The sequence below is a fragment of the Ovis canadensis genome, chromosome 9 (assembly GCF_042477335.2).
Source record: "Ovis canadensis isolate MfBH-ARS-UI-01 breed Bighorn chromosome 9, ARS-UI_OviCan_v2, whole genome shotgun sequence".
Classification (NCBI taxonomy): Eukaryota; Metazoa; Chordata; class Mammalia; order Artiodactyla; family Bovidae; genus Ovis; species Ovis canadensis.
Genome location: NC_091253.1, coordinates 105,067,682 through 105,094,546, shown reverse-complemented (window position 1 = coordinate 105,094,546; position 26,865 = coordinate 105,067,682). Strand labels below are relative to the sequence as shown.

The 26,865-nt window shown below is 49.1% G+C and overlaps 1 protein-coding gene and 2 long non-coding RNA genes across 6 annotated transcripts in view; 2 read left to right on the top strand and 1 right to left on the bottom strand.

The window, feature by feature from the left end:
- The window catches only part of LOC138446041 (uncharacterized), a 41,844-nt gene extending 37,316 nt beyond the window's left edge, over positions 1-4,528 (bottom strand). For all 3 annotated transcript variants that reach the window (XR_011259114.1, XR_011259112.1, XR_011259113.1), the window contains exon 1: positions 4,360-4,528. This is a non-coding gene — a long non-coding RNA (uncharacterized lncRNA). The remainder of the gene's footprint in view (positions 1-4,359) is intronic.
- An 11,247-nt stretch (positions 4,529-15,775) lies between these two features.
- Positions 15,776-26,865, top strand: part of SNTB1 (syntrophin beta 1) — a 245,585-nt gene continuing 234,495 nt past the window's right edge. Inside the window, exons 1-2 of one of the 2 annotated variants that reach the window (XM_069600771.1) lie at positions 15,776-15,792; positions 16,561-17,297. In XM_069600771.1, coding sequence (XP_069456872.1) covers positions 16,781-17,297 — 517 coding nt within the window. In that variant the 5' untranslated portion in view covers positions 15,776-15,792; positions 16,561-16,780. Of the gene's footprint in view, positions 15,793-15,891; positions 15,958-16,560; positions 17,298-26,865 lie in introns of those variants that run through there. The other variant, XM_069600772.1, reaches the window with a different exon arrangement.
- On the top strand, positions 18,039-18,789 carry LOC138446039 (uncharacterized). Its single transcript, XR_011259110.1, has 2 exons — positions 18,039-18,145; positions 18,537-18,789. It is a non-coding gene; the product is annotated as an uncharacterized lncRNA (long non-coding RNA).

Below are 26,865 nucleotides of genomic sequence, written 5' to 3'. Positions count from 1 at the left end.
TTGACTCCACTGTTAGGGAGTGAGAACAGCCAGGGAGCCCACATAAGTCAGCAGGCACAGCTGTGCTTCAACTGAACTGTTTATGGACATGGAAATTTGAACTGTATGCAACTTTTCTGTGTCACAAAACATTCTTCTTCTGAATTTTTTCAAGTATTTAAAAATGTAAAACCCATTCGTAGCCATATAAATACAGGCCACGTTTAAACCAGTGTCGGGCCTAAATCAGCCTATGGACCAGTCACTGCTGTTCCCTCTTTAAATGATTTCTTACCCGAATTTCTCTCTGATTATTTCTGCAGGTTTTCTTCTCCTTGGTGTTGGCAGGGACCTTTGTTGGTTTTAGTTTGTTGCTATTAAAGCGCGAGTTACTGGATTTTCTTTGATGTTTTCTAAAGTAGAAAATAACTTCTCACCTTCCCTGCATGCCACTTAGGGGAAGGTAAGAATGCCGAGGCTGCTGCTGGCGCCAATTAGAGCCCATCACAGTCTCTGCCCTGGTGTGACTCTGGAGCGCTTGGCAGAATCCTCCTTCTTGCTCTTCCAGCCCATTTTGTTTTTACCTCACTAGTCCCAGGCACATTCCTCTGCGTTAATAAGTTCATTCCTTTATAAGTCCAGGTAGGGAGACTGATAATAAGTGGAGCGATGTCCTCATGGAGGTGTTGGGTGACCCCTAAATCATTCCTCCCACTTTCCAAAGAAGGGAGTTGAAAGGTGCTAGGAGACACGGCAGTGTGGATGCCTTCTGTAGGAAAGGCCCAGATGAAGTTGAATTGTCAGAGTTCAAGTCTGACGCTTGTAATAATGGCGAAGGGGTAGAACTCACTTTCTGAGCACTTCTGTTCTCTCTTAAAGTCTATCACACCTGCTCAGCACCCCTTGCCAACCTGCCCCTCTAGCCCAGTGTCCTCAAAACGCCCCTTGTTCAATGGCTCAAAGTCACAGGCAGAATGACGTTTGGTATATTGATACTATAATGATGAGACTCCAACCTTAACACTCAGAAATGGATTGTTTTGGACAGAACTGCTAGTAACTTATTCTAAAATCCATTCTCTCCTTCTGCCTTACTAATAGAACCCAAAACCATCCCCCAGGCAAATGACTGTCTAGAAAAAAGATGAATTTTCCTAGCTTTCTTACAGCCAGCTGTGAATAAAAGACTGCATTCTGGACAACCATCTACAAGGAGAACTGTTATTCAGCAGGTTTCAAGAAGCACCCTCAGGTATCCGGTGCCCACCCCCCGCCCCCTTGTCGTCGCCTCCTCCTTGAGATGGAGACGCTACGGCTGGCTCTCCAGCAGCCACTGCGATCAGGTCTATGAAGGGATGGTGGGTGGAGAGCTGGGAGGAGTGTCGGTCCCTAACTTCATTTGGCCAACAAGTTTTCTCTGGACTGCCTCTGGATTTTTCATACGTGGGGAAAGGGTGAATATTTATCTTGCTTAAGCAACCACATTATTTTGTTACCATCGTACACAACCCCACTCCCCAAATCTGAGACTGTTGTCAAGTTAGCCAAACTCATAGGGGCAGAAATATTGAATCTCTGACTTTCTGAGGCAATTCAACTCATGTACCGCCAAGTACCCAGAGGCTGGTAATGGTGATCAGGGGCGCCTCCGAGACTGTACAGTGACTTCCTGGCTCCCTCTTGTCAGGGCCCCGATCAGCTCTCAGCTCAGCCTTGAACTCTGTGGTCTTCCATCGCACCTCGAGGTACAGATTAGAATGGAGGTCAAAGCAGACACTCAGGACTCACCCATTTCTGCTCAGCCTGTTACTCACTGTGCGCCCTAGAGGGGGTTAGCCTCTTTATGCCGCACTTCCTCCTCACTAAAGTGGTGATCTAAATGGGAACTACTTCATCATTCTAGGGCTTAAATGAGTTGCTCAGTGCTAAACAGTGTCTGGAACAAAGAAGAGCTACCTAAGTGTGTGCTGTTAATTTTATTATAATATTATTATCACTAGCATTTTCCATGCGTTGGACTTTATGTTGATAGCACTTGATCTTCCTACTATAGAGCTATTGTCTATTTTATCCTTTATACATTTGTTTAGAAATGTTGTTTAATTTTGAGAGAAATAAGCATTCATTAAAAACACTCAAACCATATATAAGTCAGTAAATCAAAATTCAAAATGTCCCTTCACACGTTGGTCTCCCTGTCATTACCAATGGCAATCGTTAACCATCACACATGCATCTTTCCAGGTATGTTCCATGCATGGAGAAACATACGTAGACATACGTAAAGATATAGACAGACATATGGATACATATACTCTGCCGCTGTTTCATACAAAAAGGCTCATACTACACTTATTATTCTATTATTTGATTTTTTGATTTAATATTATTATTTTTATTGAGATATAATTTACATATAACATTGTATTCACTTAGGGTATGCAACATACTGATTTGATATGTGAAATGTGTATTATCACAAATTTAGTGAATATTTATCACTACATATAGTTACAGATTTGTTTTTTTATGAGGATAACTTTTAAGGTCTACTCTCTTGGCAACTTTCAAACAAACAACACACTATACTGTATATCCTTAGGATTTATTTATCTTATAACTGGAAGTGTGTCTCTTTTGACTTAATATTATTTTGACAGCCTTAAAAATGTTTGCATGGTATTCCCTATTCATGGCTTTTTAAACTGTCTCCAGCTTTTTACTATTATAAACTATACAGTACCTTTGTACATTTGTGTGAGTATATCTGTCAAAGAAAATCCCAAAAACAAAAGAGCTGGGTCAAAGTCATAGAAAGTGCTGACAAGTTCTGCAAAAAGTTTGTTTCAAGTTATAAACCATGGATAGAGAAAGTGAGTTCTATCCTACGTCTTCTTCAAGATGTACTGTTATCAAATGTCTTAAATCTTTGCCAACCTAAGAGGTAAAAAGACAATGATCTATTGTTCTAATTTTTATTGTGAGTGGAACTGAGAAGATTCGGGAAATATGTACTGTGCCTGTTCTGCTTATTTTTCATGTGAAGGCTTCAGTTTATGTCCTGCAGTGTCCGAAACTTATGTCCTTCCAGTATTGGAAACTTCCAGTATCCCAGAACCCCAAGGGGCTTCCCTGGGGGCTCGGTCAGCAGAGAATCTGCCTGCAGTGCAGAAGAGCTGGATTCAGTCCCTGGGTTGGGAAGGGCAACCCACTCCAGTATTCCAGCCTGGAAAACCCATGAACAGAGGAGCCGCGTGAGCCGCAGTCCATGGGGCTGCAAGAGTCGGACACGACTTAGCAACAAAACCACCATTTCCTCAAAGATTCTAGCTCTCCATGCCCTGGGCCACCACACATATGGACTCCTGTTCAACACAATCTCCATCTGATTTCTGACACCAGCCATTCATTCAGTCGCATCTGATTCTGAGAGTCCTGGTTCCAAGTGCCCCTGTAAGTAGATGGGAAGGGGCTCTGGTGGCAGATTTGGACATACTCTTTCTAAAGAGTTAAGCAACAGAATGAAAACTATCACTCTCCTCTCCCTAAGTCCCGTCTCTTCTGTGAGTTGGAGGAACAGGCTGTATTAATATAACCCTGAGCCTCCCCAAGCTGGTGCGAACCCTCAGGCCGAGTCCAGCATCTCCAGCAGCACCGTGTTTCCTCGTGAGAAGCCATGACTCTTAAGGGCAGACTTTGCTAAAAGCCCAGCAAGCTCCACCACCCTACAGTCATCCCATGTCTTAGAGGAATCCTTTGGGAATGGTTGAGGCAGACAGGGTCCTCCAGGCAAATAGGTCCCACACCTTAGGGACATCCATAGCTCACAAGGCTGACTCAGACTAAGTTTTCCCAGAGCTCCTGACAGCACCTCCCAGCAATAACTGAAGCTTCAGAATACAAAGAATAACAGAGAAATTGGAGTCTACCATATGGAGCTCTAGCTTTGCAAAGTACATCTGTGGGCTGTAATTTTGGTAGGTAAACAATTTGAAGAACCTGTTTGTGAGAACCTATGCAAAGCCTGGTTTTGTACGCATGCAAAGCATGCCTAAGACCTTCCAGAGGCTTCTTACATGCTCCTTCACTGTCCCCCAAGCAACGGCATGGCTCAACCCACTCTTCACTCTTCTTTCACAGATATTGCAAAATCTAGCTTTTCATCCACTTCAGGGAGTACCTGAACTCAGGAAGCCAAAGCACTTGGCAAAAGCCACAAATTCTCCTTTAGAACAAAGAGGCACAGTTGTAAATCCAGCTCTGAGAACAGGCTGTGCTAAGCCACAGCTCTCCAGCAGGGTAGGCCATCTGACCTCTGAGGGAGACGGTGCCATGGTTCTGACCGATCGCCCACCCGCTGCGCACGCTTTCCCAACCCACCTGGGCCCTCCTCACTGCCGCTGGGTCTGCACCAACCTGCCCTCCACTTTCAAGTTCCAACTCAGCACTCACTTCCCTGGCCTTGCCCTTCTCTTCTGGTTGCTCATCTTTCACATTTTCCTGGACAATGAAGTGTTCAGTCCTCATGAAGATGGGCTCCTGTGTGTTTGGGAAGTCAGGATGGCACAGGACTTTGGCATCTGGCAGGAATACAGCTAACACCAGCTCTGACATCTGCCAGGTGTGACCTTGGGCAAGTTACGTAATAGCTTCCTCGGTTGTCGGGTGGATAATCACAGTCGCCTTGGAAAGTTGTTCCGATGAGTAAATCAGATAATACATGTAAAGTGCTTAGCTCCGGGTCGATTCGTGCTATGAGACCTATTCTTAGCTTGGCCTCTCTTTTTGGGTAGCTTCACGTAATCCTTTTCCTTCAAATCCAAATCACCCATTCCTTGAAATTGGAAACCAGGTCCTATGAAATTTTTTCAATTCCATAAAAGTGTCTAACACAGGTTATTTATGGATTAGTCAATAGTTGTTCCTGAAATTATTGGAATATTGACATAATATTATGGTGAAAGGTGAGAGAGTCATGTGAATCAGGTTTAAAAGCTGATGGCCTCAACAGACTGTTGACAGAGTTTTGTATAGAGTATGATTCTCCAGAGACTCAAGAAAAATGCTGAAATTTGACTCAGAAAACCTGAGTTATAATAACCTTGAAAGTGAAAGTGAAGTCGTGAAGATGAGACTGACTCTTTTGCCACCCCATGGACTATAGCCTGCCAGGCTCCTCTGTCCATGGATTCTCCAGGCAAGAGTACTAGAGTGGGTTGCCATTCCCTTCTCCAGGGGATCTTCCCAACCAAGGGATCGAACCCGGGTCTCCTGCATTGCAGGCGGATTCTTTACCTTCTGAGCCACCAGGAAAGCCCATAATAACCCTGGAAACCTTGATAAAGTCAGACAACCTTGTGTTCTTATCAATAAATAATGCTTAGCAATATCTGACCTGCCTGCCTTTCTGGGATATTTTGAGGATCAATTGCCACCATCTGTATGAAAACATTTTCAAACCATAATGCAGTCTAAAAATGAAAGATCTGAGAATGGCTGGGTCCATTAGACTTCTTATGCTGACCTAGGGAGGGAAGAATAGGCACACTGTTTCTCCGGGACACCATCCCGTGGCTGAACTGCGTCAGGATCCATAGCCTTGAACTGTGTGCGTAATGCGACCCTCTCCTGGATGACCGAGCTTCAGGCTGTACTTCCCAAGACTGCTCAGAACCAAATCTGCTAGCTCCCGCGCCCCACCTAAGCCTGCAGCGGTCAGAGTGAATTTCTAAAATATTAGGAGCCTTTATGGGGATCAAAGTGCAGGCACTTACCCAGAAATGTTCTCTAAATTGCCTACATTACCAGAAAAGGTAAAGTGCAGAGAATCCTGGGATGGCCTATAGATTCAAATGAACCCAAATTTATCTCTATTCAAGTTCCATTGTTAGCACTTTTTGGATCAAGTAGGATTTTTTTTTTCATTTGTTTTTGCTGCAAGCTTGTGGAAGTGTTTGGCTTGACAATTAGGAGTTGGGAAAGAGGTGGAAAATTACAATCTGAGAGCTGCTCTGTGCCTTTTTTTCAAGAACCTAACAGGAAAACATTGAGTCTGGTGTTGAAGCATTATAGCAGGAAACAGACGAAGTAGAAAGCATTCTACTTCTGCCGCGAGTCCGGACAGCGGTGCAGGCTGAAGGTGCTCCGTGCAGCAGAAGGAAGGCCAGCTGGGCTGCGGCCACGAGACCTACCTGTGGCGCCACATTCACTGTACGGACAGGGGTGGGGACTTCTCGGGGCTCAGAGTTTTCCTTCAACGCTATAAGAGCATGAGATCGTATCAGATTATGTACTGAAGACAGACCAACCATATGCAGACTTCCCAGAGACTGAGATAGAAACCCAGACCTCCAGTTCAGTTACTTACAGCGGGAGACACAAGGTCATGACCGGAAGGCCGAACTCCACCTGTGTGAGTCTCTGTTTCGCTTGTCATTTATTTTATTTCTGGAGCTAAATAATATTTTATGCAAATCTGAGTCTAAAATTTTTTCCACTTTTATTATGATGCCACTGACTTATAACATGAGGCAAGTTTAAGATGTCCAACAGGGTGATCGGATAAACGTACTGTGAAGCGTCTACCACAGTTAGGCCAGTTAGCATATCCATCACTTCGCAGCTAACTCTGTTTTAATCATAAGGACTTTAGAGACCGTCTCTCTCAGCAGCTCTCAAGCAAACAGTGCCTGCACGTGTGCTCGATCTTGCCTGGCTCTTTCCGACCCCAGGGACTATAGCCCACCAGGCTCCTCTGTCCATGGGACTCTCTAGGCAAAAATATTGGGGTGGGTTGCCGTGCCCTCCTCCAGGGGCTCCTCCCCACCCAGGAGTTGAATCTGGGCCTCGAGTATCTCCTACGTTGGCAAGTACGTTTTTTACCACCAGCACCACCTGGGAAGCCTGGTTTCCATAGTGACTGCACCAACTTCTATTTCCACCAACAGTGTGCAAGGTTCCCTTTTATCCACATCCTCACCAGCCCTTGTTAGTTCTTGACTTTTTAGTAATAGGCTGAGCCACATTTTAAAATCAGCTAGAAGTGTATCTCTTGATTGTCTTAGAAAGTCAGAGGACTTGGTCCCTGCGCTTTTCCCACCTGGCCAGAGTCACTGCCTGCTGCTGAGCGGGGCTGGCCCTTTCAGCAAGCTCGCGCTCCCCAGGTGTGTGCACCTCTCGCCTCTGATTATCACCCAACGCTGGACTCATTTACTGTGCTCTTTGTGGAGAAATAGCTAATCTATACTCATGTCTCTATCAAAACCTGGAAAACTTAATAGAAAACTGGAGGGTAGAGCATTTTAAGAAAACTGAAAAAGGACATATTTCCTCTAGAGGGTGAAAAATAAACATTCTCATTTTATATGTATATATAAAATCATCAAAATTGTAAGCTCCTTTGTTCCCCAAAGCAAAATCACAATAACCTTAGCCATGAAAAAATTTCAAAAGGCACTGATTATAATGGATGTTTTGTGACAGCATCTAAGTTCATTCTAAACAGATTTTATTGGGGAAAAACAAAATTCTGTCTCAAAAAAAAAAAAGAACAAAGAAAGAAGTCTCCAAACAGCCCCAAACAAAATTTGCAGTTGCTTGACTTTCTGGAAAGAAAATAAATGGCAATAAAGTATCTTTGCATCCATGAAAAATGTAAGACTCCCTTGCTCTGAATGTAACCTAAAGCTGCTTTTTGTTGGGGGCATTGGTGCTGGGACATTGAGAGAGAGAGCCACAGGTTTTTTTCACCTTTCAGAAAGCCTGTGAGACAGAGCTTAAAACACAGCAGTGGTAGGGCCGCCAAAGACCCAGTCTTTGGAAGAGAGGTTGGTCCCCTTGCGGGTTTCCCTTTCAAAATGACTGTAAAAGCCCTCACTCAGACACCTTCAGACGTAAAGTCTGAGTTTCAATCAACTGAAGCTTAAAATGTAGTGAAGGTGGCAGTGACTCAGTGGTGAAGGGATATTTGGTGGAGTTTGTCAAGCCGAAGTCTGAATTTCAGCTCTTCCCCCTAGATTTATGTAACCTTGAGTGGGCTTCTGTCTTTGTACTCCATGTACTGTTTTATGAAACTTAGATGATTTCTACGTCACAGAGCCGATGCGACTACTGCATGAGAACAGGTAAACTGGCGCACAGTGGGCGTGCTCAGCTGTCGATCGCGATTCTTTGCTGTTTGTTTCCTTCCTATAGAATCATGTTAGCTACCATGGACTCGAATGCTTGCTATTTGCCAGACCAGTGCCCCTTCACCCAAATCCCAGGTTCCCCTGCTTTTAAGGTTGCTCTAGACCTTTTCTTATATTTGACTACACTAGAGCAGGGGTCATTCTTTTATTTTTTAAGTCTTTATTGAATTTGTTACAGTTTTGCTCCTGTTTTATGCTTTGGTTTTTTCGTCATGTGGGATCTCAGCTCCCTGACCAGGGATCACCCCGAAGCGCGGCGCAGGAGGCGGCGTCTGGACCCCTGGATGGCTGGGAGGCCCAAGGTGGCCCGGGGACGGGGGAAGGGGGGGATCCTTTTTCTGTAAAGGGCTGGGTTGGAATATTTTCATATTTCTGACCATCTCTACCGTCACAGGGTTCAAAGGTCAGCAGGCTCTATAATGTGTCAGACTATTCAACCCTGCGTGCCACTGCAGTACAATGACAGTCACAGATAATTTATAGACTAATGTCTGTGTTCCAGTAAAACTTCATTTACAAAACAAAAGCTGGACCAGAGACCATAGTCCCTGCTTCAGAATCTCCTTGATAAAATGTATATTTCCAGACCCTACCCAAGATCAGAATCATCAGAATCTTTTGGAGTGGGGCTTTAAGTTTCTGCACTATTACTCCCAACTCTATTTTTTTTTTTAAGTATGAAGCTTACCAATTATTTGAAACAATTGTACAATGAATCCCCATTTACCTCTCACTGGATTCACTCACCACAAATTCTGCCACGTTTGCATCACGGATCTCCTTCCCTTTCTCCTCTCTGTCTGTCTCTGTATTTGAAAGTTGGGTGACACTCTGCCACATTTTCTCGGTAACTCCTCTCTTACTCTATTTGAGACTCAGTTACAGACATCATTACAGTGAGAGACTTATATTCTTTTGGGGGCTTCAAAAATCACTGCAGATGGTGACTACAGCCATGAAATTAAAAGATGCTTGCCCCTTGGAAGAAAAGCTATGACCAACCTAGACAGCATATTAAAAAGCAGAGACAACACTTAACCGACAAAATCCGTATAGTCAAAGCTATGGTTTTTCCAGTGGTTATGTACTGATGTTAGAATTGGACCATAAAGAAGGCTGAGCACCTAAGAACCGATGCTTTTGAACTGTAGTGTTGGAGAAGACTCTTGAGAGTCCCTTGGACTGCAAGGAGATCCAACCAGTCCATCCTAAAGGAGATCAGTCCTGGGTGTTCATTGGAAGGACTGATGTTGAAGCTGAAACTCCAATACTTTGGCCATCTGATACGAAGAACTGATTCACTGGAAAAGACCCTGATGCCGGGAAAGATCAAAGGCGGGAGGCGAAGGGGATGACAGAGGATGACATGGCTGGATGGCATCACCGACTCGATGGACATGGGTTTGAACTCTGGGAGTTGGTGAGGGACAGGGAGGCCTGGCGTGCTGCATTTCATGGGGTCACAAAGAGTCGGACACTGAACTGAACTACAGACACCATTTCACCCATAAACAAATCAGCACATACCTTCTAAGAAGAAAAACTTTCTATGATTATTGCCCCCAAGAAACTTAACTACCGTGGATGCAATTACCTGATCAAATATGCAGTCTGTATTTAAATGTCTTTAACTGCCACACACACAAAGTCCCTGCAGTTTTCCTCTGATGACTGGATCTACGGCCCTATAATTTATCTGGGTTTCACGCCCCTTTAGCTTTCTTTTAAAAAATTCCACCCTGTGTTTTGTCTTCCAAGGCTTAACACTTTTGAGACAACCAGGCCACTTGTGTTATAGAGCCCGGGCCATCTGGGTCTGCTATTGGCCATGTTCATGTCCTTAGGAGGCGGGCTGGATCGAGCGTCTGTGCAGGGCTGTGTGTGCCTTTCCTGGGGCGTGTTCTAGGAATGGAGGAGCTGCGGAGACTCTGAACCCACCATGTAGGTTTGCTCCTGGGGCTGCTATCAGAATACTAATCGTGCTTTCTGAATAATTTCTTTCTGTATCGTAGGGCACACCAAAATGAATAACTCTATTGACGTGTGTGAAAATCAGATTTCTCACATATCGGGAGACACAAATATGGAATAAAGAAAAGTAAGAAAGCAGCTTGTGGCGTAGGGCTTGAAATGAGAATATGAATGTGAACTATCTGCACGTTATCATAATATAAATAAGTACACCTAGTCTCCATATCTTGGTTTTTAAATAATTTTCCCACTAAAAGGGACCAGGGCTCCTTAAAGAATGACTGATCCCAGGGCTAGGCATATAAAATACAAATTAATCCTGAAAGAGCATGTAATGCCAGAAAGCAAAAAGCAGAAACTTGTGAAAAGTGCTTAAAGACAATGAAGACCCATCAAAAGAACATAAAAGCGTCGGCTTAAAGAGGCTCATACTGGCCAAATTTGATATATTTAAGCAGAAAACAGGATAATGATAATAATGAATTAGAGCACATTAGATAAGAATCTAGATCATAGTGAAATTAAGAATCAACAACAGAAACAGCTGTATCTAGGGGAATCCCCTGGGGGTCCAGAGGTTAGGGCTCTGTGCTTCCACCACAGGGGCACAGGCTCGATCCCTGGTCGGGAAACTGAGATCCCACACGCTGTGAGGCACACCAAGCAAACAAACAGCCTAGAAACTGTGCAGAAGAAAGCGCCTCCTTGCAGAGGTGTGTCTGCCAATGGGTGTGGAAGGGATTGCTGGACCCAACACCTGCCTCTCTCACATGGCCCCCAGGGGGTTCTATTTCCCTCCCACCACTGAGAACAGCTGCCAGGTGTTTCCTTGAAACTGCAGTTTTATAAAAGCCATGGAATCCCCAGTGCTGGAGCAACGAACACAGAACAGAAACATGGAAAACAGAAATTCTAGTCAGTCTAGGACAATTTGTTTCCCCCTTTAAGATCCCTCTGGAAGTATGTTTCCACGCTGTTTGGGCCGAGCCGTCATTCGGGCTGCTCCTGAGACCTGCCTTTCTGTTCTCGCGTGGTCCTGAGAACTTCTCGGCTCGCTTCGCCACAGCCCCTCCCCTGCAGTGCAGTCTTATCACCCACGGAGACGATAAACGCAGGCCGCTGCCTGGGACTGCCTCCAGGCTCAGCCTCTTGCTTGCTCTAGGTTTTTTGTTGTTTTTTTTTTTTTTTTTTGTCCCTTCACCAAGCAGAGATTTCAAGCATCGACTGCCAACTTGGAGTTTAGTCCAGTGGCTACTTCAAGTAAATACAGTGTCTTATGATGCCTCAGATGGCTTGAATTTTCATTTCAGAAGTAGGGCAGTAGCCCTTTGCCTTTAAATATGTCTTCTGTCTCTGGGTGTCCAAGTTTTCCAGTTAACTGGAGCTATTTTCGTGTGGCTCTAGTTCAGTTATGAAGAGGAGCAATTCAAAAGTTAGCATAATAATTATGAATTTCTCTCCCCATAAACACTTTCCCTTTGCTCCCATATTCAAATACATTGCCAGACCAAATCAATTCTGCTTTCAGCATTTTCCTTTGACTTTCATTTTCCTTTCAACATTCATCCTTTGACTTTTCACTTCCTTGCTATTTAAAGATGTGTATGAAAGAAACCTTTGATTTCTTATTCCTCTTCACCTGTTTACTGGGACATCTTCAATGCCTCCTCAGGCCAACTTGCTAAGGCTCCTAGTATTTGGTGGGAATGCATCTTGCCTACCAGAGTTTTAGAGTCATTTTATTCAATGTCTTTAATGTGACATCTCACCTATCCTTCTACAGTTTTCAAAAAGAATCAAATTTAAGATCCTTTAGGAAAAGTGACTTAAATCTAGAGCACAGATATTAAAAGACTGGATATGGTTTGTCTCAGCAGAAGTAGTTATGGAAGAGAACCAGAGAGAATGGAACGCAATGAGAGGAGAGAGAGGATAAGCATCTAACTACATTACAATTCTGCCCTGGGCCAGCTCTGCTCCCAAAAAAGTCACCACTACAACACTCTCAACACAACGAGCAATCAAATAATTCACCTGACCAACCGGCTGGCTGGGAGTCTGGGTGGTGGTCTATCCACCCAGCTGAATACCAGCCTCGGCAACAGAGGGTGTCGGCCAGCCCGCTTACAGCGGGTGATGCGCCTGCAGGCCTCCTGGGGCGCGCCCGTGCTCTGCACAGGTCTCACCCCTCAGTCCCAGTACTGCATCTTGAAAGTAAGTCACTCCTCACGTGCTTTGAGGAAGGTTAGAGACCCAGGGTGGAGTCTTCGACGGGAATCTTCTTCTTACAGAAAGTAACTAGCTTTGTGGGTCCTCTTGGGCCAAGAACGGCACCAGAGCAACGTCTGGCTTCTCAAAGAGGTCTCTGTTAGCTGTTAAGACTCCAGAATAGGTCTCCGTGAGGCTTCAGCGGCCTCGCAGCAGAGGGTCAGATCAGGGCATGACTGGGCCCCTTGCCGTCAACTTCAGCCTTGTTCTGGCTCAGCCAGTGATGACGAGCAGCTTTGCTTCCTCACAGTGCCAGCACACGAATCTTGTGAAAGACGCCCTGTTGTTACTCGTGAAAAACCTTGTCCCGAGTCACTCTAGACCCTCTGCCCTGCTGTAGTTTCTTCCCGGCACTCACTTCTCCGTGAAAGCTTCTTACCTCTCAGCCTTTCTCCACCTCCACCCTGTGGCCTGCTACGATGGGTGCCTCCGAGGGCACGTCCTACCATCTGTCTGCTCCCCTAGAACAGCGCCTGGGACAGGGCAGAGGACAAACCCCTTTGGGAAAGAGAGCGGACATGGCCCCTTGCCCACGGGCTGCTCCCGCTGTCCCAGGCATCCTCGCCCCGCGGCCGAGGACTTCTGCAGGCCGAGGTCCACCCCTCTCGCAGGAAAATGCAACCCCACAGCAAAGACGCACCCGCAGAAGATCCCACTTTGGGCTGGGTGGAGATGGAAGTCAAAAGCGGAGGACCAAAGAAGGAAATAGAACCAGGGACAGAGCTGAGTAAAAGAAATTTAGTTAAAAAGGAGGAGGGGACTTGAGGTGTCACTTTTGGAATGCTCAAGATGGACGGGCAGTCACGCCAGCCCAGCTGTGGCTTGTCACAGACCGATCACCGGGCCTTAACACCGTCACTGCTCTGGTCAGCTTCAAACGCCGCACTCGTAAAGTCAGGATGCAGGGAGTCTTTTCAACCTGTTCAGGGGCCATTCTTCACAAGGAGAGATCGAGGAGAGCGTAATCTGTCCTGATTAAATGCACTACAGGGCTACTGCGTGGCAGTCCTGCCTAGTACCAAGAGATTAATTCAAGCTTACTTTTGAGAGCCAGCAGCTTTCCTAATCGGGCCAGGTGTGCAGAGGTGTCTGAGGGATCAGACAGGGCTTCTAAGCCAGCAAGACCACAGCCATCATCAGCTCTAACCTATTAACACGTCTGAAGAAAAGAATGTGCTAACTCTAGGGGAGCGGGTGTCCTCTGAGCCTGGGGAGCGGGAGAGTCCAGAGACAAAGCTGGCTGCACCTCACTAGTTGTTGACATGCCACGTCCGGTCTGGCCCATTCTACCCTCTGGGCTATATAGCCCACCAGGCTCCTCTATCCGCGAGGTGAGTGGATACTGGAGTGGGTTGCCACTTCCTTCTCCAGGGGGATCTTTCCCACCCAGGAATCGAACCTGTGTCTCCTGCATCGGCAGGCGGACCCTTTACCACTGAGCCGTCTGGGCAGTCCGCACCTTTCCAGGAGAAGGGGCCTGACCCTCAGGGCCTCCCTCCCAGTGGACATGCTGTCCTCAGTGCAAGCTGAGCACTGGGGCCGACAGGGTCTGAGCATTTTTCAGGAGAGCGGAGGACGATGGTGAGGAGTCCAAGCTCTTCACACCTGGGTTCGTACCCTGACTCTGCCATCTATCAGCTACAGGACCAGGGCTAGTTTCAAAACTCTGCACCTCCACTCTCCCACCTGTGACATAGGAGTGATGATGATAGGAAGTGGTGTCAACCCAAGAATTCCCAGGAGGACTAAGCTGACATGTGTAAAGCGTTTAGAATAGGGCTGTTATTCCAATTCCACCGGCAAAGCCGTCTCTGGCTGACAACGCACGCCTTAGGCCTAATGATAATGAATATTTGCTCTGCTTCTGATGCCACTTTCAACAAGCAACCTACTCCTTCCCACGTAGGTTTGCTTACCCGGAAAAAATGTGCTTATTGCGGGGATTCTGAGAAATTGCCATCCCAGAGCTCGCAATTTCTGATGACAAATCAATACATTACTTCTAGTTATGCCTGGGCCTCTGACATCGCTCGACCACAGAGGCAAGATCCAGGTGCAACGTGAATGGAGATGTCAGTCCCAGGGCAGAGCTGGTTTGATTGCTAAATCATCACACTGGCCTTCTGGCGCCGACCTCCATCTCAGCGCACTTGGCAGACGCTCCGGACCTGCATCCTCAGCCTCTAAACAGAGGGCGGGACCATCGGGCTTCCCACCCAGCAGGGCGCTGCCCGTGCTGTCGGGCCTGAGGGCCGCTAATGAGAGGATAAACAGCCTCTAGAGCACTGGTGGGTTGGCAGTACTGGAAATGAGGGCGCTGCAGACCGAAGTATAAATCTGAGCCTTCCCCTTGACCCACCTGCAGTGACTGCAAAAAAAGAGAAGAAATCCAGTGAAGTACAAATCTGAGCCTTCCTCTTGACCTGCAGTGACTTCAAAAAAAAAAAAAGAGAGAGAGAGAGAAATCCAGTGAAGTATAAATCTGAGCCTTCCCCTTGACCCACCTGCAGTGACTGCAAGAAAAAGAAGAAGAAATCCAGTGTTTCCATTTTATTCTGGGTCCCATCCTGGAATACCAACCACCCAATCTTTGGGGATTGGTCTGGGTTTTTAAACATTCTTACTTAAAACCGTGAGTCATGCTGGAAGGGTTAGAAGTTTCAGTGATGATATGCACCAGTGGAAATGTGTTCCTGAGACTTCTTTCCTGACGCTTTGCTGGGTCGGGTGTACTTTTAGGAATTCTGGGATTGGTGAGCTTTTTGTTTGGCTTTGGAGAGAGGGCACAGGGAAGTGGGAAAGGGAGGTATTAATAACTGGGAAAGGCGAAGCGCTTCCAGAGCTCCCTGAGGCCTGCTGTGGGTGGAGGAGAACTGGAGGAGGACTAGGCTGGTTCCGGAAGATTCATGTAAGGGTTACGTCGGCATTTCCAGTGCTTACCTTACCACTGGGGAGGTGACCAGGGACTATAGTGTCTCATCCCAGGAAAACCGCAGCTTAAGCTGCAAATAAGTCACCCATAAAGAAAGTTTGGAGACACAATCCATTACAACTGTGTTCTTTAAGATGGACTTTCTCTGTTGGATCTTCGGAATAGAGTCACAGGAAGCAGTTGGGGTGGCCTGGCGGGTAGGGAGATAGGTCAGAAGCAGAGAGCATATATTCTGCTAGGGCTGGAAGAGCATCTGTCCCTGGGGCCTGGGGCACGTGGAGACACGTCTCCCAAGACCCGGCACAAAGATGTCCTGCCTTTAAAGACGGTGTCCCGCAATCGGGTTATGCTGACGTTTCACTTGGGATTCATAGGCCAGCCTTTCCCTCGTGACTCTCGGGGAACCTGGGGGCTCTGAGTCCACCTGGGCGTCCCGGCAGAGAGGAGAGACAGGTAAGACCCGGGCAAGACGAGGAAGCGAGCAGGCTTGAATCTAGATTCCGCTGGAGTTCGGACGGAGGGGCGATCCGGCAGAGGGTGTGAGGGGGGCGGGGGCTTGGGAACGTCCGGGGGGAAGTCGCCAGACACCCAGACCGCGTGAGGCGGCGAGCGCCCGGGGTAGGGCGGTCCTCCGGGCGGCGTGGGGTCCACGGGGCAGGGCGGGGAGAGGAGAGGGCCGGGGCTGCGTGGGGTCCCGGGGACGGCGTGGGGTCCCTGGAGAGAGGTGGGGTCCCCGGGGCAGGGTGGGGGTCCTCGGGGCGGGGTCCCGGAGAGAGGGCGTGGGGTCCCTGGAGCAGGGTGGGGTCCCCGGGGCAGGGTGGGGGGTCCTCGGGGCGGGGCGGGGTCCCTGGAGCGGGGTGGGGTCCCCGGGGCAGGGTGGGGGGTCCTCGGGGCGGGGCGGGGTCCCTGGAGCGGGGTGGGGTCCCCGGGGCAGGGTGGGGTGTCCTAGGGGCGGGGCGGGGGTCCCAGAGAGGGCGTGGGGTCCCTGGAGCGGGGTGGGGTCCCCGGGGCGGGGCGGGGCGAGGAGCGGGCCGGGGCTGCGTGGGGTCCCGGGGTCGGCGTGGGGGCCCCCGGGGCGGCTCGCGCGCGCGGGGGGCGGCGGCGGGACAGGTGAGCGGCCGCGGCCCCGCCCGGCCCCGCCCGGCGCGCAGCCGTCCCGCCCCCTCGGTCGCGGTTTCGCCGCTGGCTCTTTCCTCCCCTCCCGTTCCTCTCTCCTTTTAGGTCGCTCCACCCCGCCCAGAGCAGGCCGGGGGCCGGCCCGAGCGCGGCCGTCAGCTCGCGCGGGGCGGCTCGGCGAGTCCGGAGCGGAGCCGCGTCCTCCCCGCAGGCGCGCTCGTCGCTCCCCGCGCGGCCCTCGCGGCTTTCCCCCCGCGCGCTCGTCGCTCCCCGCGCGGCCCCCCGCACTTTGCCCCGCGGGCGCGCGTTGGAGAATGCCGGAAAGATGGCGGTAGCGGCGGGGCCGGCCGGCGGGGGCGGCCGCGCGCCGCGCAGCGGGCTGCTGGAAGTTCTGGTGCGGGACCGCTGGCACAAAGTTCTGGTGAACTTGGGCGAGGACGCCCTGCTGCTGAGCTGCGAGGACGGCGCGGCCAACGGCCTCGGGGCGGCCGCCGGAGCCTCGTCCCGCCGGGGCGCGGGGCCCGCGGAGGCGGCCGCCGGGGTGCGCACCGCCTTCACCGACCCGCCCGAGCGGGTGCCCGAGGCCGTGTGCAGCCAGAAGCGCGGCGTGAAGGTGCTGAAGCAGGAGCTGGGCGGGCTGGGCATCAGCATCAAGGGCGGCAAGGAGAACAAGATGCCCATTCTCATCAGCAAGATCTTCAAGGGGCTGGCGGCCGACCAGACCCAGGCGCTCTACGTGGGCGACGCCATCCTCTCGGTGAACGGCGCCGACCTGCGCGACGCCACCCACGACGAGGCGGTGCAGGCGCTGAAGCGCGCGGGCCGCGAGGTGCTGCTGGAAGGTGAGGGCCCATCGCGGGGCGCGCGGCTCGGGGGGCGCGCGCCTCCACCTGCCTCCCCCCACCCCCGCCCGGTGCGCGCCCCCCCCCCCCCCCCCGCCTGCAGCCCCTCTCCCGAGGCCGCAGCGCGCGGAGTTGTGACAACTTCTACCCTCCTGGGGGCAACTCGCCTCCACCCCAGGGTCGTGCCAGGTGTCGACCTGGCAGGGCTGGAGGGAAGGGCCGGGCGAGCGAGCTTTCGTGAGCCCCTACCCATTGCCCGGCAGAGGACGGGGGGCGGCCTGCACTTTGCCTCGTTTTTATCCGCGCGAAATCCCGGTGTCGCGTAGGGGCTGCAGGTGAAGCTGGCGGTGAGGGGTTCACGGCCACGTTACGGAGCCGGCTCACCGGATCAGAGCCGGATCGCGACTCTGCTCGGGCACGATTTTCTCTCAGAAGCCTGGGCAGCCCGGCGTAAAAAAGGCGGTGGGGGTTTGAGTCTCACAGGGGCCCGAGAGAGGCGGCCACGTGTGAATGCCGACACTCGCGCCACCCTTCCCGGCTTCCCTCCTTCCAAATTGGAAGCGGGGCTCTGGCGAGTCGCGCCGAGGGCCGGGAGGCGTGCTGCAGCTTTCCGCACAGGTTTGCTTCTGCCGCCAGGAGCCTGGCCGGTCGGTCTGGATTCCAGGTCGCTCTGGGTGGAGGGCTGCTGGAGTGTTTTTCCTGCCTGAGTTTTCCCCATGTTTTCCCTGCACCCCCTCGCAGTGCTGTGGAATCAACTTTGCGTTTGTAAACAGTTTCCCCTGCTCCGTGAAGTGTCTTAGCACCTCCTCTCTTGAGACCTGAAGGCCCCGTTCCCGCTGTTACAGAGTGTGAGTAGGATGGTCTGCGGCGTGTGTCCTGGTGTGGCTGTGTGTCCGTCTGTGCACAGAGGGGCGGTGGGGGCGCTGAGGGGGTGGACGTCTTTCCTGCCACAGCTGTGCTCCCGACTCTCCCTCTGTGTCCCTGTCTGCCGCTCAGCTGCGGAGTACACACCTCGCGTGACATGTGTCTGTTTAGCCAGCTGCCCCCACACTGTAGACGGAGCTGTCTGGGGGCTTTTATTTGATTATGGGTCCTCTCCCTTGAGCTCCATGTCATGCCCGCTGAGTAAATGAATAAATGAAACCATGGCCATTGAAACGGAGTGTTTCAGCTGAGACCTTGTAAACTGGTGGTTGATTTAAGTCCTAATTTAAGACCTTGAGTCGATTTCCTGCTCAGTTGCAGTGCGGCCTGTGAAACCGAGAAAGTTTGAAGTTTGGAAACCAACTGCTCTTCCCTGTAACAGCTGATGCAGCTCTGGTCCACGGTGGCCCACTTCCTGGCCTAGAATACAGAAGGTTCCCCGCAACCCTTGTTTGTCTAGAGTATTTGTGATGTCTTCATATCCAATTGCTGCCGGGGATCCAGAAAGTAGAAGGCTATTTGCCTTGGCTTGATGATTAACATAAGTAAACAGAAAAAAGTTTCTTGATTCAAGTGTGTGTTGGCTTGTGTGACAAGGGGCAGGTGGAATCTGGAGCAAGTGTAGTTTGGACTATAAACGGCTGGACACCTGCTCGGCTTGCAGTATTACCGCAGAATATCAGGGGGCACAAAGGCAGGTCGTTTCTGTTTCAGGCACTGCCCTTGATTATGTCTTTTGTTTTATTCCCCCTCTGTTTCAATTTAGTGAATAGTGACTTAGCAAAGAAATAAATTAAAAAATCTACCTCTCCCCTGAAGAAGAAGAAAATATGATTCCGGGAGTTAAAAATAAATTTAGTCAAGAAAATAATTCAAGCAGTTGTCTGAATTTTTTTGGTGCTGCAACTGAAAAGTGAGTTTTGTAAAAACCTCTAAATATAACAGTCTTACAACAGATCGTTGTGTGTTCCAGGCAGGAGCTTCAGGGGAAGACTTGTGGGCTTCCTGGACAAGACCCACCTGGGCTTTGTTTGGGCAGCAGTCTTATTCTAAGCCTGAGTGTTCAGAAATCAACTGCTATTAAGATAAACCAGAAACCCCCTCCCCACCAAAACAGTATCTGTTCTTCTGAGAGTATTGATCCTAAATGAGGTGGGCGTGGCCGTATATCATCAGATCAAACAGCACACCACTTCTCTGGTAGCTTGCCTAGTACTAGCACAGGCTCCCAGCTGAAGGGGCTTACCAGAACCACCAGAAGGGCTTTTAAAGCTCGCCTGTCCACTGCTCCTGCACGGAAATGCCATCTTGATTCCAGAATTTCTACACAGGAAAAACTGTGCCGATGGAATCTAGTTGGATGAGAGGGCTAAGGGGCTGCATTAAATATATATTTATATGGCAAAGACTTTTTTTTAAAACTTAGATTGCTTTTTCTGGTTTTTTCAGGGAGCAGATGGAGACTAGTTGAGTTCTTCAACCAATGCTGATGCCGAGCTCATTTCATGACATGTGCCCCCTGGTGGAGACTCACTGCCTGTACTAATGGTGTGCGTGTGCCTCTATCAGTCACGTTGACTCTTTGCAACCCTGTGGACTGTAGCCCCCCAGCTCCTCTGTCCATCTACTGATGGTACGGAGGGCTGTACCATTAGTAATGTAATCAAGGGCTACATTTCTTCTGAAATGAAGCCCAGAAAATTTCAGTGCCTGCATTCTAGTCTTAGACTCTGTCGTAGAAGGATCTTAACCTCCCCGAGCCTCAGTGTCTTCTGAAAAATGAGAGTAAGTAAATGTTTATTTACTGGGCTGCTATAGGAAGAGCTCTCTGAGCGTTTTCTTAAAGGAAGCAGGGGTTGTATATCAGGTGCCTGATGTGCTTAATTATTTTTATGGTTCAAATGAAGACGAACTTGTTCCTTCTAAGGAGCAGGCTTTCCCTATTCCCCTACTGGAGTTTATAGCTTAAAATTTTTATTTTATGTTTCATTTTTCTTGTGCTATAGAACTGTGACCTTAGGAGACCATTGCTCTGGGCGCAAGGAATCACAGCAACACCTCGCAGCTCTTGAGGACTTAATATATTAGGGGCTGCATTTGTTACATTTGTTGCTGTTACACTTGGAGTAACTCTTAGAGGCTAGTGCTACTGTTGCTAATTTTACTGAATGGAAACTGAAGTTGATAGACAGCAGGTTATTTGCTTCAACTAACAAGATATCCAGGTCTGTCAGGCTTAAAAGCTCAAGGTGAGACTGATACTGACTTCTGCCTCAGCTGTCTGCTTGAGTCAGTGGAAGCGCCATCAGTTACTGGACTCAAGATGCTCTTCGCGCTCCTCGTGTGCTGACATCAGGCGGCAGCCACGAACTGGAAACGGTCACTGTGCGGCCCCCCAGAGGGGAGGCAGGAATGGACAGTGAGCCCCAACCTAATCCCCAAGTGTCTGGCTGTCCAGAGGGACCTGCCGCGATATGGCCCACACCTGCAATGTGATGGAGCCTCCGTTGTTGGACACACGGCGAGCAAAGAGACTAAACTGCAATTCAGACTTTAAATAGTGGATAAACTATGCCAGTTATGTCAGTGTCAAACCAGATGTGCATCAAAGTTAAGATCAGAAATCTTCACACTACAGACTCATTTCCCATTTTAGGGAGTGGAGAACATGGACTCTGCGTCCAGCCGTGCAGACGTTGTGCCCCATGACCCCAGGGGCGCACCCTCTGGAGTAGGGCAGGGCCCACCATTGCCTTTGGAAGCTTTGGGTGGAGGAGGGGGAGTGGGGGAGGGTTTTCGCCCTTATATTAATAGTAAAATCATAATTCAAACTGTATCAACCTTTTTGTAGCTGAAGCAACAATAAAGTCAGTTTCTTCAGAATTTGTTGAGATCAGGGAGTGTAGAATGTTCTGAGAGTGGAGGTGAGGGGTGAGCAGAATCATCCTTGCGTACGAAAGTCTCCTGTGGAGCCGGACTCGGGAAATGGGGACTCAGGTGTGACGGTTGTTGACATTCGCCCTGTCGCTCAAAGCTGCTTCCTCAGCGCCTCCCCGGGGCGCTTGGTGTGGGGAGTCGCTGAAGTGTCTCTTCCACCACTTTCTGCAGTGCTGGAGGCGGGGGGCAGGGAGGGGGGGTGCAGGCGAAGGGTAGTGAGTTTGCTGGCATATGGCCTCAGAGCTGGACCCAAATTTGAACTTCAGAGGGCTTTATGGGCTGCAGTGCTTGCCCGTGGGAAGGGAAGCTGAGCCCCTCTTGGGCTAGCGGAAGGCCAGGGCCTCAGCCCAAAAGAGAGCTTGGCCATCAGCTGTAGCTGAGTGTGAGTGGGAAGAATGTACCCTTTAGACCTTGCTGAGGGGCAGGAGTGAGAGAAGACGAGAGGATCGAGCCGGGTCGAGGCTGGTAGGGCTTCTTAGAGTCGGATTTCATTCTGAGGGTGAGGTGTTCGAGGCAGGAAAATGTCATGCTTGGTTTCATATTTCCAGAAGCTCACTCCCTCAAGCATGCTTCTGGCATGGAGTTGGCAAGACTAGTGAGGTGGGTGGCCCCCTGCGCCCGCCCAGCCGCCTGGGGTGTGGGCACCTGATCCCGAACTATACCTGGGGGCGCCTCCCTGAGCAGGACTTAGGTTTGTGGAGGGGCTTCACTGCATTACGATTCTGTCTCCAGGTCACCCCTTTGCGGATGAGTGGACAGCTGTTATAATTCCCCTTTTGTACAGGAGGAAGTGGAAATGCCAGGGTTGTGTGACTGGTCCCAGGTACCTTGTCAGTGATGGAGATGGAAATCAGGTTATCTAACACTCCGTCCGCTTTTCTGCTGCACACTGACACCGGCCCAAGGCTTCATGCAGGGGCTAGGAGAAGCCTCAAAGGAATGAGACGCGGCTTCTCCTTGCAGTAAGCAGGGAGGCAGGGCATTTAAGACTGATCGTGCAGTACTTGGAGGGCTTCCAAGGTGGAGCTAGTGGTAAAGATTCCCCCTGTCAGTGCAAGAGACACAAGAGACCCAAGTTTGATCTCTGAGTCGGGAGGATTCCCTGGAGGAGGGCATGGCAGCCCACTCCAGCATTCTTGGCTTGAGAAGCGCATGGACAGGGACGCCTGGTGGGCTACCATCCATAGGGTTGCAGAGTCAGACACAACTGAAGCAACGCAACATACATGCATGTGGAGTAGTGGAGATTAGTAAGACAAAGGGTGGTTTTTACTCCAGCATATAAAGCAATAGTACCTGGCATACATTGGGCTTCCCAGGTGGCACAGTAGTAAAGAATTCGCCTGCCAGTGCAGAAGGTGGAAGAGACTCAGGTTCAGCCTCTGGGCCAGGAAGATGCCCTGGAGGAGGAGCCAGCAACCCACTCCAGTATTCTTGCCTGGAGAATCCCATGGACAGAGGAGCCTGGCGGGCAAAGAATTGGACATGACTGAGTGACTGAGTGACTTCCCTGGTGGCTCAGACGGTAAAGCGTCTGTCTACACTGCAGACCTGGGTTCGATCCCTGGGTCGGGAAGTTCCCTGGAGCAGGAAAAGGCGACCCACTCCAGTGCTCTTGCCTGGAGGAGCCCATGGACGGAGGAGAGTGGCTGAGCATTCATGCATGCACCTGGTGCACGTTCAGCTGTTAAAATGTGTCAGGGAGGGGAAAATGGCAGGACAGGCAGAAGGAAGGAGGGAGAGAGAGAAAGAATTTGGGGACGTCACAATGACCCTTTTTCACGACTCCCATCCTCCAGCACTCATGCTGTTAGACTATGGCAGTAAACATTTGGCGTCTGATAAGGAAACCGTACCTTTCCCTGTAGAGAAGAGAAGTGAAGAAAGGGCTTTATAAACCCAGGAAGCACTCGCTTAACATAGGCCAGTCTTGGAAGACAGTTAACAAAGAGTAGCCAGACGTGATTTTACAAGTGATGGGAAAGGGTAGTTATCCTTTTCATGCTATATTTAGAACCGTTTTGCCTTTGCCCCACTGTGGCTCAGGGACCTCCATGTCCAAATAAGTAAGAACACTTTCTACTGGAGGAGATGAAAACTGTCTGCTTAGATATTTTAATTGTTTCTTTTTTCAGCTTCTGTATCAGTCTGAGAATTCAGACCATATTCCGTAAGTGAAGCTGATCTTTTAGTTCCTTCTTTCTGCGGGGCGAGGGGTTGCTCCTCTCGTTCAGTGGCGCATTTTAACACATGCCGTGGAGTATGTGTTAAAAATAGCTCATTGCACAGGGTCTACATTTGTGAAACACATCTAACCAAGGCTACCGGTGGTCTGTGTGGAGGGGAAGTTCCTCTCTGGCAGCCTGTGGCCTACTGAGAATTCTACTTCAGATGATGCATTTCAAAGCAGTTAATGGTAAAGAAAAGCCAGAATTTTCCCCCACGTTTATGACGTGTTTTACATACTAACCCTCATTACACACTTCACTGGCTTTGATCTGTAATAGCACTTGCCTTTAGCTCTGGCCTGCAGAGTGAGGCCTCTGAGAAAATATGTGATGTGCACCAGGAAAGAAATGTCCTAACAGACCCACGCAAGTGAGCCCCATCCCCAGCGTGAAGTAGACAAGACAGAAAAGTTCATGGTTAATAGTGGTTATCATGGAAATTAAAAGGATGACCCAGACTTCAGCTCAGTACTTTTCGAAACTGCTTCTCCTCGCTGTGGACTGAAGGGTCAGCATGTGCATAAATGCAAGCAGCTGTGACTGAAATTTAGCAGTTGCTGAGGATGCCTGCAGTTGGCATGTCCAGTTTGCACTGCTGTTCAGACTGCCCTTGTTTCTTCCTGTTGCAATTTTTTTTTTCTCAAAGAGGTAAAAAGCAGTGGTTTAGAGAGTCGGCTTAAATTTGCATGCGGCCGCTTTCTAGCTTGTGGTCTTGTGCGAGGTATTTAACGACAAGCCTCAGTTTCTTAACCAGCAGGTTCATCGTGAGGAGGAGAGTGACTGCGTGTGTGAAGTGGTCAGCTCAGTGCCGAGAACGTGGTCTGCACTAAGTGATGACTGGCCGTGCAGCGTGTCAGACCTCATGCTTAGCCAAGTCTCATTTCTGGATGGAGGGCTCAGTCGCAGGTTCTGTAATGCAGGCACACGGCACAGTTTGGGGTTCACCGTGCCAGGAGACTGGCTGATGTAAGAGGTGGCCTAGCGGAGCTCATTTGCCACGTGGGGTTATGATTTTTAGTCGCATCAGATACTTTCCTTCAACCGAATGGCAGCGTAGGCTGCTGTGGTTTTTAGAGGGAAAATGTGAACTGTGTCTTAAAATGCTGATATGCAGGAACATGCAGAAAAGTGTTTTGTGAAGGGATAGTGAGCAAATAAGGATTTAACCAACAAAGCAAAATTCAAAACTCTTTGAAAATTTTTCTAGTAATTATAGGAATGCCAAGATCTTATTAGCCCAAAGAAACCCAAGTGTTTTTATTTAAAAATGTAAAGTATATAACTGTTACTAAATAAAAATATACTTTAGTGTTTTTTTGTTTGTTTTTTTTTTTTACTTCTGTTATTTAGTACTGTATTTTGTGGAATCCAAGAGACCATCCAGTGGAAGATAAATTTATGTATCCTTAGGAAAGAAAAAACTAAGATGGGGAGTCTTACAGGACACCTGTTTAAAATTGGGACACCAGAGTGTTATGCCTTCAGTTCAGGGTTAGATGGAAATTAAGCATCACAGATAGGGGCGACAGAGGGGCTCATCAAACTTGGTGCTGGAGGAAAGGGAAAACACATCCCCTGTGATGCTGATTGCAAGGTCACTAAGTCACGTCCAGTTCTTTGTGGCTCCATGGACTGTAGCCCACCAGGCTCCTCTGTCCATGGAATTTCCCAGGCAAGAACTGCAGTGAGCTGCCAAGCCCTCCTCCGGGGGGTCTTCCCAACCCCAGAACTGAGCCTGCCTCTCTGGCATTGGCAGGTGGATTGTCTGCTGCTGAACCACGAGGGAAGCCCTGAGTTGCAAGCTGGTTCTAATAAATATTTAGATCTAAATTTAGAATGTCAGTGTGAATGTTAACAAGTACTTAGGCAGTGTCCTCAGATTGGGATGGCCCTCGGTGAATGAGAGGAAAAATTATAAACACGCTATGCAAGAACTTGGTTTCCATCCGGGCCTTCAGAAACTTTAAGGCCATTCCCCAATTCAGAGATGATAAAATATGAAGAAGAAGGAAAAAAAGAGGGCGGGGCAGTTTGAATTATGAGTTATGGTGTTAAACTGTTATACAACTAGTTATTAACAGAACTTTTCGGTACTTTCCTGGTGGCCCAGTGGCTAAGAATCCACTTTCTGGCGCACGGGGCGTGGGCCTGTTTGATCCCTGGTCGGGAACCAAGCCCCTCCGCGCAGCCAGCGCTGCAGCTAAAGAGACCCCGTGGAGCCCCGGCCACCGGAGGGGCCCAGTGCTGCCCCCAGAGAGAGCTTGCGTGCTGCCGCAGAGACCCGGTGTAACCAAAGCAAAAACAGGGAGAAAACCGTTTGTCTTAGGGTGGTTAGTAAGGTGGGACCTTGTTGGTAGATTGAAGCAAAAATCTATAGAGGAATGAAACGAAATTCCTGCTCTTCTAAAATGGAGCAGCCTGGAGGGGGAGACAGGTGCAGAGTAATAAACTGCGTTTATATAAATTACAGGTAAGTTCTAGAATCATATAAATCATAAAGGAGGAAATCTTGTAACAGAGCTTATGGAATATCTGAAGGTACTAAGTCTACGTGGAGTGGAAAGGAGTGCTTCCCAGAAGAGGTGGCTGGCCCGGTAGGACCGCACAAGGAGAGAGGAACGTAAAATACAGGGTCACGGGGTTCTCTGGGGCCCTGCACCGCGTGCACTTCCGTCTGAAACGCCCTTTCGTCTGCACAGAAGATCTCGCTAGTGGCTTTCCTTTTCTGCTTGTGATATCCACATGTCATCCTCTGTTCTCGACTTCATTTTTAGAATTTTTCTAAATCAAAACAATCCATGTTTATAGCATCCCTTCACCTACCCTCCCTCATATCTTCTCTCCTGTTCCCCAGAATATTAGAATATATCGCAGTATAGGCATATTATTTAGAATATTCTAACAGCAGTATGGGCAGATTATTTAAAATACTGGAATACATATTTTTACATACTAGAATATGTGCTCTAATATTCTGAATAATATGCCTATACTGCTGTTTCTTGATATATCAAATTTAGCCATTACTGACTAAATTGCTTTATGTATATAAAATTAGAATGATGTCAGTATTGCTCCATTTTCCAGCTAAGTAGTATTCTATGATGAGGATTCTTGCAGTTATTAATACTAACAGTTTTCCTCTTTTTCTTTTTCTATTTGCTTTGTTTTCTTATGCCTAGCTCAATTTTTTTTCCAAATGCAGCACTAACGTGTCAAATTTCTAGCAATAACTTTTTCAGATGTTCACACATATCAAATAATCCACCCGCTCTGCTTGTTTTTCTCCTGGAGCCCTGCCGCTCTGGACCGGCTCTGTCTCGGCCTGGTGTGTGGCCACCCTGCTCGGGCTGTCCTCGGCTTTCTCCTGTGTCTGCTGCCCTGATCAGGCACCTTCACCGTTTGTTTACTCCCCAGCTTTGCTGGAGCGCATTCTTCAGTGGCTCTCTGAGAAAGAGCGTCTGGGAAGCAGATATGTG